Here is a 19,092-nt window from a genome sequence, read left to right on the forward strand (position 1 = left end):
AGAACTTTGGTTGATGCTTTAAATGACTTATTTCAAAAACTGTCCCCTCAAAATTCTTCCTATTACTCTTCTACTCTGCATCCACAACAAGCAAACTGTTTTTTTTTTTTTCCCCCAGCTCCTGGTTCCCTCATTGATGCTCATATTAAAGAAGATCCTTACATAAAAAGGTAGTTTATTGCATTGGTGAGATAAACTAGTAATTTACATACATCCTGTAGAATCAGGTATTAGAAAAGAAACACCTGATATCACAGAGTCCATAATTGATTAAATATCCAAAGAGGTATCCAAGTATTTACTCCAAGTACAAAAATATTAAGAACTATTCTAACACTAAAGTAAACAAAACAGTATTCCAGAAGTTACATTAAAGAAAATAATGCATTCGGTACCGGTGTATATTCTATCCTGAATCACATAGCCAACAGCATAGCACTCAGCTGGGCAGGTAAAGAAATCATTATTCATGCCTCTCTTACAGCTCCTGAAATCTCAAACTCAAGGAACTCAATTACTCAGGGCCTGCAGCCGCTACTCATCCTCTCCATCCTTCCTTTGTGCAAGAGCAGGAATTGTTTTTCAGCATCTGCTTTCAAGCAATGTAAGACTTTGGAGTCGAGAACGTCTCGACAGAATACCTCCCTTCTGCTATCAGAGGCCCATTAAATCTGTCAAATCAAAATTTCATGAGGTTTTCTTTTCCAGGAGCCACTCACTGCAACAGTTCCCTGGCTACCAAAACGCAGGGCTGCACCAGTCTCCAATGATACCTGTCATGGTTCAGCTCACACTATTCAGGGGTTGCGTGGGGGATACCCGCCTCAGCTGGTCTTGTGTCTGCAGAAGCTAGGAGAGCACCCCACCCCACCCCACATCCCCCTCTGGCCACAGAGACCCCAAACCACCTCTCCGTCCACATCTCCTCACAGAGGCCCCCACAAACACACACGTATATCCCCCACTCCTCACATATAGACCCCACACAGCCCTCACATCCCACTCTCCCCGCAGACACCCCCCAAACACACACACATCCCCCCTCTCCCCACAGAGGGGCCGCACACCCCCCATGCCCCTCTCTCCTCACACGCAGACCCCACACCCAGCCCATATCCCCCCTCTCCCCACAGCCAAACACCTCCCCCACAGGCAGGCACCCCACGGCCCCCGCGGCAAGGGCCGCCTGCCTTTCCCCGGGACAGCCAGGGCTGAGTCCCCACGTCGCCCCGCACTCCGCCGGGCGCCCTCCCGCCCTCCGCTTCCCCGGGCGTGGAGCTCGGCAGCCCGGACCCTGCCCGCCCGCCGGCACCTGCTTGACGCTGGCCGGCAGCCGGCCCCAGGGGTAGTTGTGGCGGATGTGGAACTCCACGTCGATGTTCATGGCGGGGAGGCCCGGCCGCGCCGCGGGGCCCCGCCGCCAGGAGGCGCTCCAGCCCAGTGGCCGCCCTGCCCTCGGCCCGCCGCCGCAGCCACCTCCCGCCCGCCGCCGCTTCCGCGTTACGCCCCCGGAAGCGCCTGGACACGTTACTTCCGGCGGGGCGGGGAGAGGGGTGGCGGTCATCCCGGGATACAGCCGGTGGCGGGGTGGGGGTGCAGCTGCGCATGCGCACGGCGGCAGCCGGGCCGTCCCGCGGCGGCTGCGGGCGGCGGCCTGGAGGGACCGGGGTGTCGGATGCCGCCCGGGTGACCCCCGGCCGCCCGCTGCCTTTCCCCGCTTCGTCGGGCGGCAGGGGAGCGCGGCGAGGTTACTTCGGTCGGTGTTAATAAGCTGCTGTAAGCGGAGGCGAGGCCTGTGCTTTCCAGCCAGCGTGTTCAGTCGCTGCACCAGCAGCGAGCGGCAGGAGTGTCCAGGCCTTGCACGCACTGTGCTTCCACACACGCTGTAAGACGCAGGTGCTTGTGCCTCGAAAAGGTTATCCCTCGCCTTGTCTGCTTCCCCCGTACACCAGTGCAACCGTCTGTGGGCTGACACAGGTTGGGAACAGATCCGAGCTTGAAATAACTCTCTCTTACCTGTTCGGTTAGTTTTGACATTAGTTTCCTAGCGCAGTTCATGATACACCTGGACAAATGCCAGCGACTGCCCAAAGCAAGGGCTGGTACAGGAGCAGAAATAAGCATTTCACAACAAGGAATGAGCAAGATCATTTCATTGAGCAGTGGCCCTGGGCTATGCCAGCTGATTGTGTGTGGGCTGCGTAGTGCGAGGACTGAAACCTTGCAGACCTGAATGCCAGCAACAGCCTGTTCTGTTCGTACAGGGTCTTGAGCAAGTGGATTAATACCATCAAGGAAGCTGCTCCGAATAAAATAGCAGCAGGTGCCCCTCCTTAGGATCTAGGTTTTTGTGAGTCATTTAAAGTCTTACCAGTGTTAAAATCGGTGCCAACTTTCCGTAAAGAAGCATTTTCTTATTGTTTAAGCGTCAGGGAATTACAAACGGGGGAAGGGCTCTATATTTTTAACACTACACAACATTTTAGTGAATGATTTGATGTATAAGTAGAATAAACAAAGCAAGTGAGCCCCTGATCACTTGTGCCATTTAATTTTTAAGGCTATTATCCTACATGCTCGGTAATAACCTTGGAGCAGTGGTGACAGAGCTGAAAGGGGACCAACAACATTAGAAAGAAACTCAGTGCTCTGTTATCTTTGAGTAGGTCCCAAGAGAACTGCAGACCCAGTTCTTCGGCATCACAGATATCTTCAGGATCCCACTTCTGCCTAACTGCAGAGACACAAAGCCTCAGCCTGTGGACATGCCCCATGGTACCGACATGCAGAGATCCCTGCAGCTGAGGAAATGGTGAGCAGCTTTCACAATCTCCATAGTCTCAGATAAGGCCTCCCTGCTCGTATTACCAGCAGGATTCAGTCCAGGAACACAGTCACAGCCTGACAACTTGACCTCATCATTAATTCTTTTAACCCCAGTTGTCAGGTTTCTTAGGAGCCTTTCTCTGCCACACCCTACATTGGTTTATAAATAAACTATGAAAAGACATTAATAGGAAACCCTTTTTGCCTTGCCCATTGCCACATAAACCACACGGTACAGGTCTTTGGATGGTACTGTCTGTTTGCTTTTGATATCAGTAATTAGACACACCTCTCAACAGGGCAGGACGATTTTTTTCTTGGATGGTTCTGAGGTAAATTATCTTGTTAGTGGCACCAGCACCTGAATAATAATTTTAGTAAGACAGATATGAGAATCCACAAGCTAAAAATTCAGGTGTTCAGAATAACAGTAATGCATGCAGTATTTCTATTCCATTATATTCCTATTGGCTGCCTCAGACTCTTCAGTGATAGCACTGGCAAAAGGGAAGAAAAAACAAGACAATTAGAAAGAAACCATTGATGTGGGGTAGATCTTCAGAGAAGCAAAATAATTGAGCAGAGCTGTGATTAGAAGCCAATAGTGGAAGTACTTGATTTTTAACAGGATTTTAGTTTATTATCAGGAAGGGTACTATACAACAAAATTGTTCTGTGTTTATTAATGCATTTGAGAATTTGCAGACAACTGATTCAAATTCACCTTCTAAATGAAGGTCATAGATAAAACACCCTGAACTCCTGCACTGTCAATTGAGGTCACTGAACTCTGAAGTTATAATCGCATTGGTTTAAATCATGTATGTAAAATACAGTGAGCAGTGAGGATCAGGCCACTGATCCTTTTTTCCAAACTTTAGGATATCATAAAAAACACATCCACTCCCTCCCAGCTCTGCTCCTCAGGATGGATATGTATGTGTAGGATGTTGTGTAGTTTACAGTTTCTCCAGCTGACCCTTCAGGAAGTTGCAGCAATGGGCAGATTTATCCTGGAACACGGACACTATGTGTAGCCTCTCCAGTCATTTACAACTTGCCCTGACTCGTGTTAGTGCTCACAAGTAATCAAACCTGGTTCAGATATTGCTACCCCTAGTTTGACACTCAGTAGATGTGTGCCACTGACTATATATAATATTCATTAATTTTATTTATTCTTTTTCTATTCTGGTTGGTACACATGACTACTGATTTAAATGCATTCATTTCTGGCAGGAATAATCTTCCTTTGTGAGGACAAGCAAAACAAGGTTTGAACACTTTAGCCTTCTGTTCATCATCTATTAGCTGCTCTTCTTCCACATTCTGTGATAAATCTCCACTTACCTTTGTTTATGCCTTACTTCTGAGATATTTTTAGACCATCTTCTTTTTGCCTTTGATGACTCTTGCTGCTCATAACTCATTCTGTCCATTTGCTTTTCTAAATTGATTCCTGTGTTCTTGTTCTCTGTATCTACTTGCAACCTCAGTTATGTCTTTTGGAGTTACATATTCTTAAAAAGTACTTGTTGGAGACTTACTGCTACACATTCTTCTTACTATACTTCTATCTTTCCTTCCTATAGAGAAAATTTGCTTCTTGGGTTTTAATATATTTGCTTCCAGTTATTCTCAGCAGCTTTCATTCTTGAGATCACCCTCTCAAAAGACATTACCTTTTGGTTCACTGACTTTTCAAATGTCTGCTTTTTCCTTATTCCAAGTCTTTTGTGCTTTTTCCTTGCAATAAGTTAACTCCATGTGCCATTACCACTTTCAAACAAACTACCTTCCGCTTCTGAATTTTCAACCAGTTCCTCCATGTTTAAAATCAGAAGCAGCAGCTTGGCTTCCTCTAGTGAATTCCTCTGATTCCTGAGAGAGAAGTTGATTCTGGTGTGCTCAACAAGTTTGATGGGCTGGTGGGGGCCTGCCAGTTTGCTTTTCCCACTGACAGCTAGCTGAGGCATATCTACAGAATAAAATACAGAGCTTTGACAGAGCGAGCTGAGGTGAATCAGTGCAACTGTCCTCTGAACTGAGCACCTGCACTGAGAAGTTGCAATGAGATCTCTTATTCGCATTCCTTCTAGTCCTGGCTGGCTTGATGGGCTGCATGCCACCTTCACCAACATGTGAAGAATATCTACTCTCCAAGATGACTATTGTCTCTTTCTCAGCACCCCCGAGCTGCTTACTCAGATTAACAACTGTTGATCGGGTCTCAAGACCAAATAGTTCCCAGGGAATTCTTTCATCAGAAATAATGTTTTCTTGCATATCCAGGAATGGGACAGTGACTTCCTTCAAGGACACTGACTTCCAACTGGAGACAAATTAATTGTAAATGCCTGAGTTTAGCCAAGTTTGTTAGCGAGCTGAATTGTTTATTTAGGACTTCCACTCCAATTTTCAAGCCCTTAAATTTCTCTCCAAAGCGAAAATTTGAAAGCTTAAGTCCTTCCTGCAGCTTATCCCTGTTGGTGAATGTCTTGGTAAACCTGTCTGAAAATCTTTTGGTCCTTGATAGTGCTTGATCAGCCTCTGGTCAACCCCCTGCCCTTTTTGTTTGGTCTGGATAAATCTCCAAATACTGTTCAGAATTCTTGTAGTTGTCTTTACTTTCTGCAAATTCTCAGTCTCACACAGGTTCACCAGGGATCAGCAGAGTTGAACAGGAATGCCAGGCACTGCTACCGCTGTAAGAGCCATTTCATGGCTCATACCAATGCTGCAGTCAAGGTTGGTGAAGGCATTAATTCTGTTGACTCCAATGTAATCCACAAGCCATGTTTCTCTGTCACACAGAAATCCAGGTGCCTGTCCCTCCAGGGAAAGTTCCACCTCTTCTTGCAGACAGACAAAGCACCATCCCACTGCCCAGCCGCATGGGCACGTTGCTACCACAAACATCCTCTGCAAAAAGCGCAAAGCTCAGCTTCACTTAGTTCTTACCTGTTACCACCTTGGTCCTTTTATTATTTCACTTACTTCACTAGACTGAAGATTTTAATTGCCTCTTTCATTTAGCCTCAGTTAAGGCCCATCAGCTTTAACCAATTCTGTGGCTACCTTTAGAGCAAAGGCTCACTTGGCGGTAGGCAGCAGTAATCTCCAGAGTAGCAGTGTTACCAGTCTACAGTTGCGCTCTGCAGTGTGGGGTGTTTCTTACCTGGTGTAATGTTTCATCTCCTTTTCACCTTTTTCAATTCTCTCCACTCCACCTTTCAGAGGAGAATGTCTGTTTATAGGCAGCCTTGTGATAGGCCCTTTCCGCCTTCTCTGCATCCAGCCTGCTTGATCTTGCCGTGGCATAATACCCGTGCCTCAGTTTTCCATCCTGCTGGCAAAAGCAGGAAGAAACAGATAGAGGCAGACTGCATTCATTAGATACCAAGAGATGCCCCTATCTTATTGCTTGAGGTACATCACCTGCGGGAATGTGGTCCTCAGCTGAAAAGTACCATACAATCCTTAATTTTTGTTAATCATACAAACTTTTAAACTCCCAGTATGTATACTAAGTCAACCAAATTGATGGGTGGGAGTAGCTCATAGTTTTCCTATGGATACCTTATTTGCATGTTTAGATAGACCATTTGCATGCACAGCATGATATCATATGACTCAATCTGCTGTTTGTTTTAAATCCTTAATGAGTTGTGCCTTCTGAGCTGCTGCATTTCACTCACAACCAGTAAAAGCAGTAGGATTACCAGTCTGTATTTGAGCTTATGAATGCCCTCCAACCTGACAGATTCTTGCAACCCTGCAGTTGCTTTCTCTCCAACTTTAGTATTTCCTTTAATGTCAGTTGGGACAGCTTTATTCCCAAAAATACTATGGAAGAAGTGGGTAGTTCCCAGCTCAGTAAAGGCTTTGAAGATGCCTTTGAGACAGTACGTAACCACAAAGCATTGAATTCTGGATTAAAGTCTTCTTATTCACGTTTGATTTTTACATTGCACGTGTTTGAACACCATAATCAAGGCTGATCATTTATTTTTAAGTGTGTTTGAATGGTAGCGAGGTCTTTGCAGGAAAGTACTGTCTGTCAAACCATTTAAAACCTAGAATTATTACCGCACTTTCGGTAACACAGTAATTTTCTTTTGCTTACTGTTTAGATAATCACATAGATTTTTTTCCGCTGAACTGCTATAAATACAAGTGTACTTGTTTTCTTCTCTTATTTTTCTCTGGGTGTCCTACCTGAGATCTAAAGCAGGACGTTGGCTGGCTGCCAGGTGCCTGCCAAGCTGCTCTCTCACTCCCCCTCCTCAAAAGGACAGGGGGAGAAAATAAAATGAAAAAGGTCGTGGGTTAAGATAAAGACAGGGAGATTGTTCACCAGTTACTGTCATGGGCAAAACAGGCTTGACTTAGGGAAATTAATTGACATTATTGCCGATTAAAAATAGAGTAGGATAATGAGAAAGACAAAACTAAAAACACCTTCCTCCACCTGCTTCTTCACAGGCTCAACTTCACTCCTTCATTCCCAGCTTTTCTACCTCCTTCTCCCGAACAGTGGAGGGGGACGGGGAATGGGGGTTGCAGTCAGTCCGTAACACTTTGTCTCTGCTGCTCCTTCCTCCTCATGTTCTTCCCCTGCTCCAGCGTGGGTCCTCCACAGGGTCACAGGTCCTGCCAGAAAACCTGCTCCTGCGTGGGCTCCTCTCCACGGGCCATCATTCCTGCCAGGAGCCTGCTCCAGCGCAGGCTCTCCATGGGCTGCAGCTTCCGTCAGGGCACATCCGCGTGCTCCGGCGTGGGGTCCTCCGTGGGCTGCAGTGTGGATATCTGCTCCACCGTGGACCTCCATGGGCTGCAGGGGGACAACCTGCCTCACCATGGTCTTCACCACGGTCTTCACCACGGGCTGCAGGAGAATCTCTGCTGTAGCACCTGGAGCACCTCCTCCCCCTCCTTCCTCACTGACCTTGGTGTCTGCAGGGATGTTTCTCTTACATTTTTCTCATTCCTCTCTCACAGCTGATATGCAGTATTTTTTACCCTTTCTTAAATATGTTATCACAGAGGCACCACCCGCATTGCTGATGGGGCTCAGCTTTGTCCAGCGGTGGGTCCGTTTTGGACTCAGCTGGCACTGGCTCTGTCCGGCATGGCGGCAACCTCTGCTCTCTTCTCACAGAGACACCCGCCCACTGCCAAAACCTTGCTTTCCCAATAAAAGCAGTGAGATTCTGTTCAAAATATTTTGTAGGAGCTGAGGGTTCTCAATGACATATTAAATACCACTAAATCCCGTAAGATCTAATATAAACTCTTCGGAGGAGGCATCCTTCCTTCTAAAATGTTTGGAAAGCTTGTGTTGGGCAGTACCAGAGCTATATGTTTTAAATCATTGTAATAACAATTAGATAAATGCGTATGTATAATATTGAGGCTTATATTGTGAAATCCTCATTTTCCTTGGAGAAACCAGACAGCTCTATGACACAACAGGATGTGATATTAGATAGTAGGGATAATAAAGCCACCATGTAATGATGAATACACCCCACCTTGAAATGACTAGAATTTTAATAATGTCAGAAGTTATTGATTAACCCAGGGTTGGGTAGGATTTAGCTGCTCTAGTAAAAGTTGACTATTCCATCTGAATGCTTGTTTTATTGAAGAGCAGAAGAGTTTCATCTTCCACACTCAGCAAAAATGGGCAGTTCACATGTAAGTACTTATTTAATTTGAATTGTCAAGAATGCAACTATTTCCTGGTTTTAATTTTGTCCATTTTCTCTTTAAATGACATTAATACAGCTGAAAATGAAGATTTAACCTCAAAATCTACTTTAAGTGTGGGTGGGAAACTTGTATGTAGCTAGTAACATCACTTAATTGCAGTACATGCACAATGAAACTATTACTGTAATACACAGGTTCTGAGTGTTTTAATGCTCATTGTGGCTAAAAAGGGCAGCACTTTAATTTTGAGAAAAAGAAATGATGTGTGGGATGTCATGGGAACACTAATTTTGGTTAGTTTAGCAAATTTGTGTTGGAACATTCTGAACACTAAAATAATTCCCTAAAGATGTATGAAAAACTTCCTGTCCCAAAGGCAAACACTTTCAAAATTTGGCTGTTTATCACTGAATAGTAGGGACAGGAGTAATCTCAAAGTGTGGTGCTCACAGAAGGGCCTGATTAAAATCCATGTGTCAGGTTTTACTACATCAAATTACAGTATGAGTTTTGACTGAGGCAATTTTGGCTAACATTTGGGTGTTTAATAATAAATATCTAAATCTGCATAAAGATATTTAACCTCAAAACAACCTGACTGTAAAAAGTTTGTATGTGATAGCTGTGAATGATCAGTCCTTCTGAAAGTTAAGTAGCTTGTGCTGAAGAAGTTGGGGGTTTTTAGCTCCAATTTTAAAACTAATGGATAAAAGGCAATATTTTTTCAGCAGCGCATTTTCTCCTTGAATGCTGAAAACCTGCAGTTTTACAGTGTGTATCAATAGAAGACAGCCTGTTTGCTGATACAGGCTAATGTTACGTTAGTTTCTCTAAGATTTGTATTATTTTATTACGTGACTATTTTTTAAATTCAAATTCAGCAAGGCCTTGAGAGATGCTGAGCATCTGCTGCCTTTGGACCAGCTCTTCAGGACATTTTCTCTGCCCATACCATTTGTGCAAAGCTCCAGCTACTAAGCCAAGGAGCTTTTTGTCTCCCTGTGAAAGGGTAGATGGGCCCATCTCATCATCCTTTGGTGGCCTGGTTGCTTGCGTAAGGGGAGAGAAGCGAGCAGTTCAGCAACCTATCTTTGCATAGGAAAGAAGGCCAAGAAGGCTCCTGCCGCACAGCCCTCTGTGTCCACATAAGCACACATTGTAGGGTTGTTGGCAGGCATCTTCTGAGGGTCCTGACCCTGGAGAGCCTTTCACTGGACACTGCACTGAATGCAGCGTACAGCAAGCATATTCAATTTAGGTTTAAACTAGCCAGTTGAGGTCTATCTATGGCAAGAGAGAGCTCAGCACTCCATCTCAGGCAGGTTTAGCAGTTGTATGAGCTCCATGCTGGACTAGGTAGCCTGGATATAGGTGCAGTACACTGGAGATGTGCTGTAGGCTTCAGTGGGAAGAGGTGTGAGGCCATGTTGGAATAGAATCCCATGATTCAGCCCATGACTCATCTGGGAATTGCATCATTCTGTGTTTGTCCCTAGGAAATTACAGGTAATCTTGGAGAAATGCCTGCATCTGTATCAGAGAACCACTTCTGGAACAGCCTGAAAATATTAAGTTCTTAACAGAGCTTTTCAGCTGCAGTTTGTTCTTTCTCCTAACCTTGTGTTTTGCAACCACAGGTTCATGAGTGTCTTGTGTATTGTGTTTTTTAAACCTCCAGAGCAAGTCTTACAGACTCACAGAGGATATACGGAAACCAACCATAGGGGCTACCAGTTTGTCAGAAGATGAGCCAGTAAGCACTTTTTTTATGAAGGATGAAAGGGGCACTGTGGTGTTGCAGCACATGTTGCTGTGATTTTGGGAGGCACTGCAGTGCACAAAGGCAACTCCTCTTCCACAGTCAAGACTGACACTGGAAAGCTGGATAAAACTGGGTTGTTTCATTCTGCTAAGTACTGCATCTTTCCAAAATTTTGTCTGCTTTGAAATTTCAGAAGTGAAATTTTTTTAATAACCCCAATTCTGCTGGGAGAAATATCAAATTAATCATTGTTGTCAAATGAGGTGTTTTATTTGGTTCAATGAATTTAGTTTTTAAAACTTTTTAAAAAAATGTCATTATTCAGTGAATTTTTCTCTGAAAGCTAAGCATTGTTCAAAGAAAAGGTTCTGTTAGTGGATGTTAAAATGGAACTTTTCAGCTATAGCAAAATGTCTCATTTTAACATGGAGCTTTCATTAAAATTAGTATCTTCCTGAGCATGTTAATTTGAACAAAAGTAACAAATTTTACTGAAAAAAATGCTTTCAACAAAAAATTTCCAACCAGCTCTAAAGTGTACCTTTCTCTTAGAAAATGGACTTTCGATTAAGAGCTGCACCTGATGCAACATTACAGCTCCAAATCTGCACATTTCCACGCGCATTTTGCTCTCTGAACTTGATCCGGTCCCTTTTTCTACAATCAAAGTTTTTGACTGCACATCCTTAGAGATTTAAAGTGTCTAATTATTTTCTCTGCAGTCTTGCATCAAGCTTATCTATACTTCTGCTGTCTTCAAAATTACCACAAGCAGAATCAATCCACCTGAAAATCTGGGTAGCGGCTCTGCTGTAAGCAAGATGCTTTGGGGACATTTTGGGAATAGCAGCAATGGTTTTGATGATATTGTGGCTTGAAAAGTTTGATGGATTTTGACTTTTGTGAAATTGTGTAATTGTTTTTTAACCTTCTGTCTCTCAAGAATCCAAGAAGACTTTTTATGCATTATTCTGTTCTCTGTGATGTTTGTGACTTGAATTAATCTGGGCAGTGGGCAAGTTCTTTGTTTTTAATTTAAACCACTTTTTGAGATTCTCTGGGACTCCCTTGAGTTTCATCTTCTCACTATAAAGCAGCCCAAACCTTCTGCCAGGGAGGACTATAACATAAGAAGAGGGTGGCAGGTTGTCGTGGGCCAGATGGTTTGAGAACTTGAAAATAAAACAGTAAGTATAACCTGGAGAGCACATCTGCCTGAGGGGTTCTCTTCAGGATAAGCTCACAAACATCACAATGGCCTCTGTGTTGCCTATGGACATTTCTATCCTTGTAGAAATGTTTCCTGAGTACAAGTATTACTTACCACAGTGTGATTTTATTATCTCATCACAAAGCTCAACAATTGCTATTTGTTGCTTCCCTTGGCAGACCAATATTCAGTGACAGTTGATTCTTGTCCAGTCCCTGGCCATAAGCCCACAGTCAGCAGAAGACAAAAATACCTTCTTGTTCAGCCACCCAACACTGAGGAAGAGCTGTGAGAGATTCTTTTCATTTCCATGGTCCCCTTTTATCCAGGATATTTGCTGTTCCTTTTAGGTCTGAGGCTGTCCTGTGAGTGCAGCTGTAGTAGGTGTTAACAAGCATCTACCCATGAAAAATGTATGATGCGTTTGTGGCAAAAAAAAGAACCCATCTGAAGTATGAAAGGGTCATTTACGTTTTACATAATGTAAACAGGTCAAACAGTTATGTTTTACAAAAACATAAAAAATTCCAAAATATCTGGACTCTAAGTTTTTCTTTGTATACAACATTTTTAGTATATTCTACCAAGTTCTGTTGTTACTATCTAGAAAAATTACTCTGCCTTTATTGTTAATTATGACTACTGACTGAAGCAATGGACTGATTGCTGCTGCTCTGAGTAACTCAGCTGACCTGGGAGTATCTTGAGACTTCTTCCACCCTGTGAAGTGGAAGGGAGTTAGACACAGAAACCTCCAAGTTCAGTAGACACAGTTGGTTTCTTGGACACTAAACACACAATGTTTATATAGTAACAGCCCTTCTATGTGTCTATGAATATATAGATGGTGTTGAGATAATGCATCTTGCAGAGGAATATTTTAAAAACAATGAAGGGACCAAGGGGAGAAGCATGTAATCTTGGGGCTTCCCTGATGGGGTGCAACATCCTTCCAGTTCTTCCCCTTTTAAATAATTCAGCTTTAGAATACATGGAGTCGTCAGCATGGTGTTGCCAAAGATTGTGTCCATGTTTTTCAGCCCTGCGTAGGTATACTTAAGTCATGTTAGCTGTCATGCTGGCATACACAAGAATTTACTTCAGTTCCATCAATGTTAACTTAGCAAAACTCATCACAAGTCTTAGTTGAGCTAATGAGTGTAGAATTTTTAATAAGACATAAGAACACTTGAGCTATCTCTGTACCAGTATGCAAGTCAGTGATTTGGTATCTCAGCTGAAAAAGAGGCAGAATATGCCAGTTTCCAATCATTTTAGTTGTCATTATCCCTAATGGCCCAGCATACAAAGTGTTTTCCAACCAGGCATTATGGTCAATAAAATAAAAGTAGACAAGTCTACCGCAGCATAACAGAGAATTATTCCAGACTTGGAGTTCTAGATTTGTCCTAGGTGAATAAAGCCACTTGCTTGCCATTTTTTGTGGCTTCCATTTGCAAGATAAGTATTAAAAGGAAGTGATGTAAGGCATGACTCATGACTAAACACAGGCATGGTGTCTCTGGACATTCCTAGCATCCTTTCGTGCTTCAGCTTCAGCTGCCACATCAGGGGAATGAGGTCCCTCTCAGCCCTCTGTCACCTCTGCCAGCCCCACGCAGGTGCTGGGTGCTCTGGCATGTCTCAAAGGTGCCTGTATTTAGGAAGACGAATTGAGCCCTCTAGAAATAAAAGCTGCAGTTTTGCACCTTTGGCATTCCCACTGCATGGTGCCCTGCTAGCTAACTGATTTTAAATGTAATCTGTGTTAAGAAGTTCCATCAGCCACAAGAGGGTTTGGATGCATTAAAACTGGACAATGTAAAATGCAGCCGTGAGACAACCCCTTCCAAACATTTTTTGCTCGTCATTGTGGACTTCTCTATCGTGATGAGAATGAATAAATTGACTGGATAAAAAATTAGCCGTAAGCTATTATGAAATTATATATTAACAGATACTTAGAAACAGGAGGAACGTTGTAGCAGAGAGATGGTTTTAATTTTGCAGTTTAGATAACTGTCAGAGCAATTACCTTTACTGTTGCCACTTGTTTGTAATAGGAAAAAGTAAATGCAACTAATTCTATTAGGGTCTTGTTGGCACTGTAGCTTTAGTCTCAGACATAGAAAATAAGGTTATTTGCACCTCTCAGTTTAGAAAGAGTCACTGAGTCATTGCAAAGGCTGTTGAATAATGAAGTCTAATCTATATGACTTACATATATTGTATTATCCAGTATAGACTTCATACAGAAATTGTTTTGTTCTTTATAGCAACAAACTGTCAGCAACAAGACAGTGCGTGTTGCTGTCGTACAGCTGTTAGACCTAAAGCAGCTGTAAGGATTTGGGAAAGTGACAGCCTGCCTGGCAGATGGTGGATGGCATTCGGAGACGCTGATACCATTCTCTGAGCAGTCAAGGAGGCAGATGGCAATTTTGCAGCTACATATTGTGGTTGACTGAGAAAATTGCTCAAAGAAACAAAAAATAACAGATACATTTTAGAAAACAGCAGAGGAAGAAGACTTGTGGTCAAAGGGACACACGTAGTCCTTAAGGTAGCGCTTGCCAATTGACATACGTCAAAAAGGTGTTTATCAACCCCACCTTTTTATTACTATAGCACAAACCCTGGTGCTTGCTGATACTGCCCCACTGCCAGCATGCCGCAGCTGTTCACTTCTGTTTGTTTTTAAATGTTAGCGCCCATCTGCTCTGACCTGTGTGCTAAAAGCCTTTGCATTTCACATGAATTTCTACCTGAATAATTGAGCCCAGTTATTTGAATTTCACTGAAGAAGAGCTTGCAGAACATCTTTCTTTGATGCAAGGTTTATAGGAGATGGTGAACCCACCATCCACTAATGACCAGATATCTTCCTCCCTGAACCGCCTTTGCTAGTTACATAAAACCTGACCTTGCCTACGAGTAATTGCTCTTTGATTCTTCTGCTTCTCCACTATATTAAAGAGCTCTAATATTTGGAAGTTTTTCTCATGGCAGTACCTTTACACTGAAATAAAATGGGCTTTATCTGCTTTTCTGCCCTTTCTGATTGATGGGCTGGAGCTTTCTGAACCGGTCACCCTTTTATCCTTCCGGAATATTTGCAGCCCCGTGCCAGACTGACTGACATGGCCAGGAACAGGGCTGTGCTGCTGTCCCAGGGCCTCGCTGCCACAGAAAGCAGCCACAGGTTGCCGGGCCCCATTGCCAGCTTGCCCCAGGGCCCTCGTTCATCCCATGGCAAAGCTAGAGGTTCCTGGTGGAGGGACGATCCTCTGCCTGCCAGCTCTGAGAGCTCTCCCACCACAGCTCTGAGATGTGTGATACGTGGCTCCAGGCTCTTTGCCATGGGTGAGGGAGGTATGTTGCTTGTCAGGCAGGTTGGATGCTACTGCTGAAATGGCTCTTCCGCCTCTCTTTTGATGTTCATTCCAGTCTCAACTGCACAGAAGTTGGCAGATATATTTTCTATTGGGAATGCGTATGTTTAAAATAAGGTGACAATATTATAAAATAATAATACACCTTATATAGGGGCAGAAGGCTGTGACAATTCCTGTTATGCTCATACCTTCTGCTATGGTCCAAAAACTGATCCAGTTCAAAGGGGCCTAAGGTAGCATTAAGTATTGAAAAAAATACTTATGACTGGAAATGTCAGTTCTAGTAAATCACACTACTGATGAAGTACAAACCTAGCATCATGTTTTCAATCTGTCTTTGGAAGTAGATCAGAATCAAAATACAGCAGCTCACTCCTGTGTTTGTTCTTGTGTTTTATTCTTAACGCATGGAAATGCTTGGAAATGAGTGATGAGATTTGGGCTGTTTGTCACTAAGACTGTCCCTTTGGGTGGGAGTTCAGAGTTTGTTCTGCTAACAGAATGTTATCCTGACAACGTGTGATGTACTAGAAGACTAAAACCACAAGATCTAAGACAACAGGCCTTTTTTTCCCTATCCAGTACTGTTAGCCTAGTTAACCTTGGATTCCAGCTGCATTATAGCTCATTAAAGGTTTCTGCCAGGATAAATGATTAATCTTGAGTATATGTGTGTTGATAAAAAATTAATCATGTAGGTGCTGATTTGCCAAAAGCTGTCTTCCATGATCATAATATATTAGATACAATTTAACTAATGAGATGAATACCCAGTCCTGTTGTTTATTATGCTAACAAAGTGACTAGGTGGTTTGGGACATTTCTTGGTAGACAGACAAAATGAATTTTCCTTTCCACACAGAAGAGGAATACAGAAAATCATAGAATTAGAAGGCACCTTGAGATGTCAGCTCACTTATCCATTGCCTAGAGTAAGTTCAGCTCTGCCCAAACCAGTCCTGACAGCTCTAGCAGTGCTGAGCTGGAGAACTGGTTCATTAGCTGGAGACGAGGCTCCCCAAAGGTCTTTGAACCAGTGACTCAGTGACTGCGCGCAGTGAGAACTGAGAAATCGCAACAGGTTCCACAGTTTCTGATATGTGATGGGTTTTCTATTGTTTTGGCTTGTCTGTTTGAATTGCTTCAGCTGCAGTAAGCAGTAGAGGCACCAAAATCAGCCAGACAGGAGATGTGAATCTGTGGGAAACCAGGCAGAGGGGTTTCTGGTGCTCACGTGCACGGTAGAAAGGAAAGCTCAGGTTGTTGCACATGGAACTGGTCTGTGTCATTCTTTTTAAAACCTTGTTTTTCTCAAATGCATTTTTGTGAACATAATTAAGTATATGTGAAGAATAAGAAAACTGATGAAATAGCTGTGGCGTGATTCTGTTGCCCACCTCCAGTAACCATTGGTGATGCCCTCAGATATGTGAGACATCCGCACTGGTTGACAGATGCAGGTCCCACAGGACACCACTCATTTCTGACAGGCAGTGGGCAGTTTACCCTGGGTCATCTCTAACAGCACCAGATACCTACGTTTAGACAACTGAATACTGCCCTGAATTTTATCCCAGACCCCACTCACGTGCAGGAGTCTGTGCTGTATGGAGCATGGCTGGGTCAGTCTGCCCTTTCTATGTGCTGCCATTTTGAGATTTACTTTTTATTTCTTTTAAGCCAAATAAAAATGAAAACAGCAACCAAAGAGAAGCTTGAAATTAGACATCCACTAAATAAAGCACATAAAATGGACCTGGCAAAAATGAGGACTGGGGTAGGAAGTCAACATCCCTGGATCAATCCAGCATGTTTTAGAGCTCTGCCCATAGCTATTACACCTGCAACTTTACTGCTCTGGTCAGCAGCCACATTCCTGCTGGTTCTTCCTAGCGATTTGCTTGTAAGGGTCTGCGTCTGCATTTATCCATGTATTTATCATTATGTATATATTTATCTATGCATTTGTCAGCATCGATCTGTGTTAGAGCTGCAGTGGGTGAGCACTGGCAGCAGCATCCCGAGCAGCTACCCCTTCTGTTGTTTTGACAGTACTCCTCCATAAACCTCTGTTCCTGAGCATGGTTGTGGCATCTGCTTGAGATGATGAAAATGGAAAAATAGCTGTGATTGCTCAGCTGTATTATCAGCTATTTTCAGATAGAGTAGGTTGTCTCTCTTTTGCAATATAAGAAGCTACCTGGCATGTTCATGCTAGTGTTTCTTCGGTTCTTGTCTACTGACAGATGAGCACTTTGTGTCTACTGCAAGTTTAATTGTCTTTAGCTCAAGGAAGATATTAGATTTTGTTTTCAGAAATGTCTGCAATGTATTGTAACGTCCCACTAATTATAACTACTGATGCCTTAAATCCACCACAGCTCTTATTCCCCGCCCCCCCCCCCATGTCTTTCTTGGTTTTGCTGACCTTTTTATTAAACTGTTTATTTGTGCAGCATAAGGGCTCCACATGCTGAAATATCAGTCTCCAAACGCTTTTCTAAGCATTGCAGACCATCTCCTTAAAGTCAAATGTAATTTACAGTAAGAAAAACCACTTGGTGTGCTTTACAACAAGGTAGAAGTGTTAGTTTTAGATCAGTTATAATCTATCCAGTTTAATAGAAATAAATCTGTGGCAATTCTAGCCAAAGCTGCAAGGGAAAATGATTGTTGTCTAAAATATGCTTGAGTGAGGCAAAAACTGTTCAAGCTAACAACACTGTTGGCAGAAAAAACAAGTGGACACAGGCCATGAATACAGCTAGGCTGGAAGTGAAAAGAGGATTTCTTACCACCTGAACTCTGGTTACACTAATTAATATAGAAGTATTGGAGAGAAATATAGGAGAAAATGAAGTAACTGAGTAGATGGAGCTGGACCAATTTATGAAAGAAAGTTCCCTTACATCTTTGTCCAGCTGCAAAACTTGTATGTAATCTGTCCACCTGATATTTCAGCCTCCACATCATACTATCACCAGAATTGCTATAACATTTATAAGTCATTAACTACTGAAATCTAATCTAAGATCCTAGCTCTAAACCAAGAACTATATTAAAGTGATTCTGCCCATATTTTTAAAAGAAAAATGCCTCCAAATTACAAAGGGTATTACACATGAATTTCTTTTGCCATTTATCCCTTGAAGCAAGAGCCACCTGTCAAAATCCACAGGGTGGGAAGCAGTAGAGTTCTGAAACAGTTCTCCCTCTCCTGCATGGGAAGGCTGCGTCAGTAGGCAAAATCAAGGCTGGGAGCCAGCAGGTAGTGAATTTTAACCAGGCCTTTCAGATGACTCAGGAGTTGGCCTTGACAGAGTATCAGATTTCCTATCTATAGAGCTGATGCTAGTATTACACACAGTACTATAAGAATGATAGCCCCCATGCGCATCATTTAATGTTTTACAGTGATTTATTTGAAGACGGAGGCTTTAGCAGAGCTAACTCAATAGATTCCTCTAGTGCTTTAAAACAAACATGTCCTGAACATCATTAAGAAACAGGTCTTCCTTCCATTCCATGTGATTTTCCCCTTGAAAAGAAATAAATTTCTTTCTTTATGTCTTTATGAACCTCATAAATCCACAACGTTATTTCAGTTGCTGGTGCTACCATTTTCATGCCTGTTGCAACTGTGCTGCACACAAACACAACAGTTACAGTGACAAGTTGCACCTAGGATTTAGGGACTTGCTAAAACCTGAGCATAACTGACCAGCCATTAAGGCGTAAGAGAGCAAACCACTCTCCCAAAGTCCTGTAATGACGTTACCCGGAGCAGGTGCATCTGTGACAGGGTTGGGGCAGTGGGAGCTGCGGAGGCGGCAGCATTGGTATGATAAGGACGATACCCACAGCCCAGCACTGCTGGTGGGTAAGGCAAAGCAAAGTACAAACCAGCTCCTTGCCTTTGCGTGTTTGTGTAGACATTTCTGCCCAGGCTGAATGACTGAAAAGTGGGAGCAAATGCCAGACGAAGCCTTTTTCCTCTCACTTCTCACCAGTGCATCTTCTGTCCCAGGTCAGGAGGAAGTGAAAGTGGAGCAACAGTTCTCAACTCATTGTTGGAGTGAATTTGGGGGTCTATAAATTAGAATAGCACTTGAATACTACAAAGTAGTCAAATCTATGCATTTGATATGTTAGCACTTTTCTCTGTATTTTGTGCTCCAGAACTG

General features: G+C 43.2%; 1 protein-coding gene across 1 annotated transcript in view; it reads right to left on the bottom strand.

Moving 5' to 3' along the window:
• FAM91A1 (family with sequence similarity 91 member A1) overlaps positions 1–1,384 on the bottom strand; it is a 28,523-nt gene extending 27,139 nt beyond the window's left edge. Inside the window, exon 1 of the mRNA XM_059836121.1 lies at positions 1,313–1,384. Coding sequence (XP_059692104.1) covers positions 1,313–1,384 — 72 coding nt within the window. The remainder of the gene's footprint in view (positions 1–1,312) is intronic.
• Between the last annotated feature and the right edge of the window lie 17,708 nt (positions 1,385–19,092).

Source organism: Gavia stellata, chromosome 3 (assembly GCF_030936135.1).
Source record: "Gavia stellata isolate bGavSte3 chromosome 3, bGavSte3.hap2, whole genome shotgun sequence".
Classification (NCBI taxonomy): domain Eukaryota; kingdom Metazoa; phylum Chordata; class Aves; order Gaviiformes; family Gaviidae; genus Gavia; species Gavia stellata.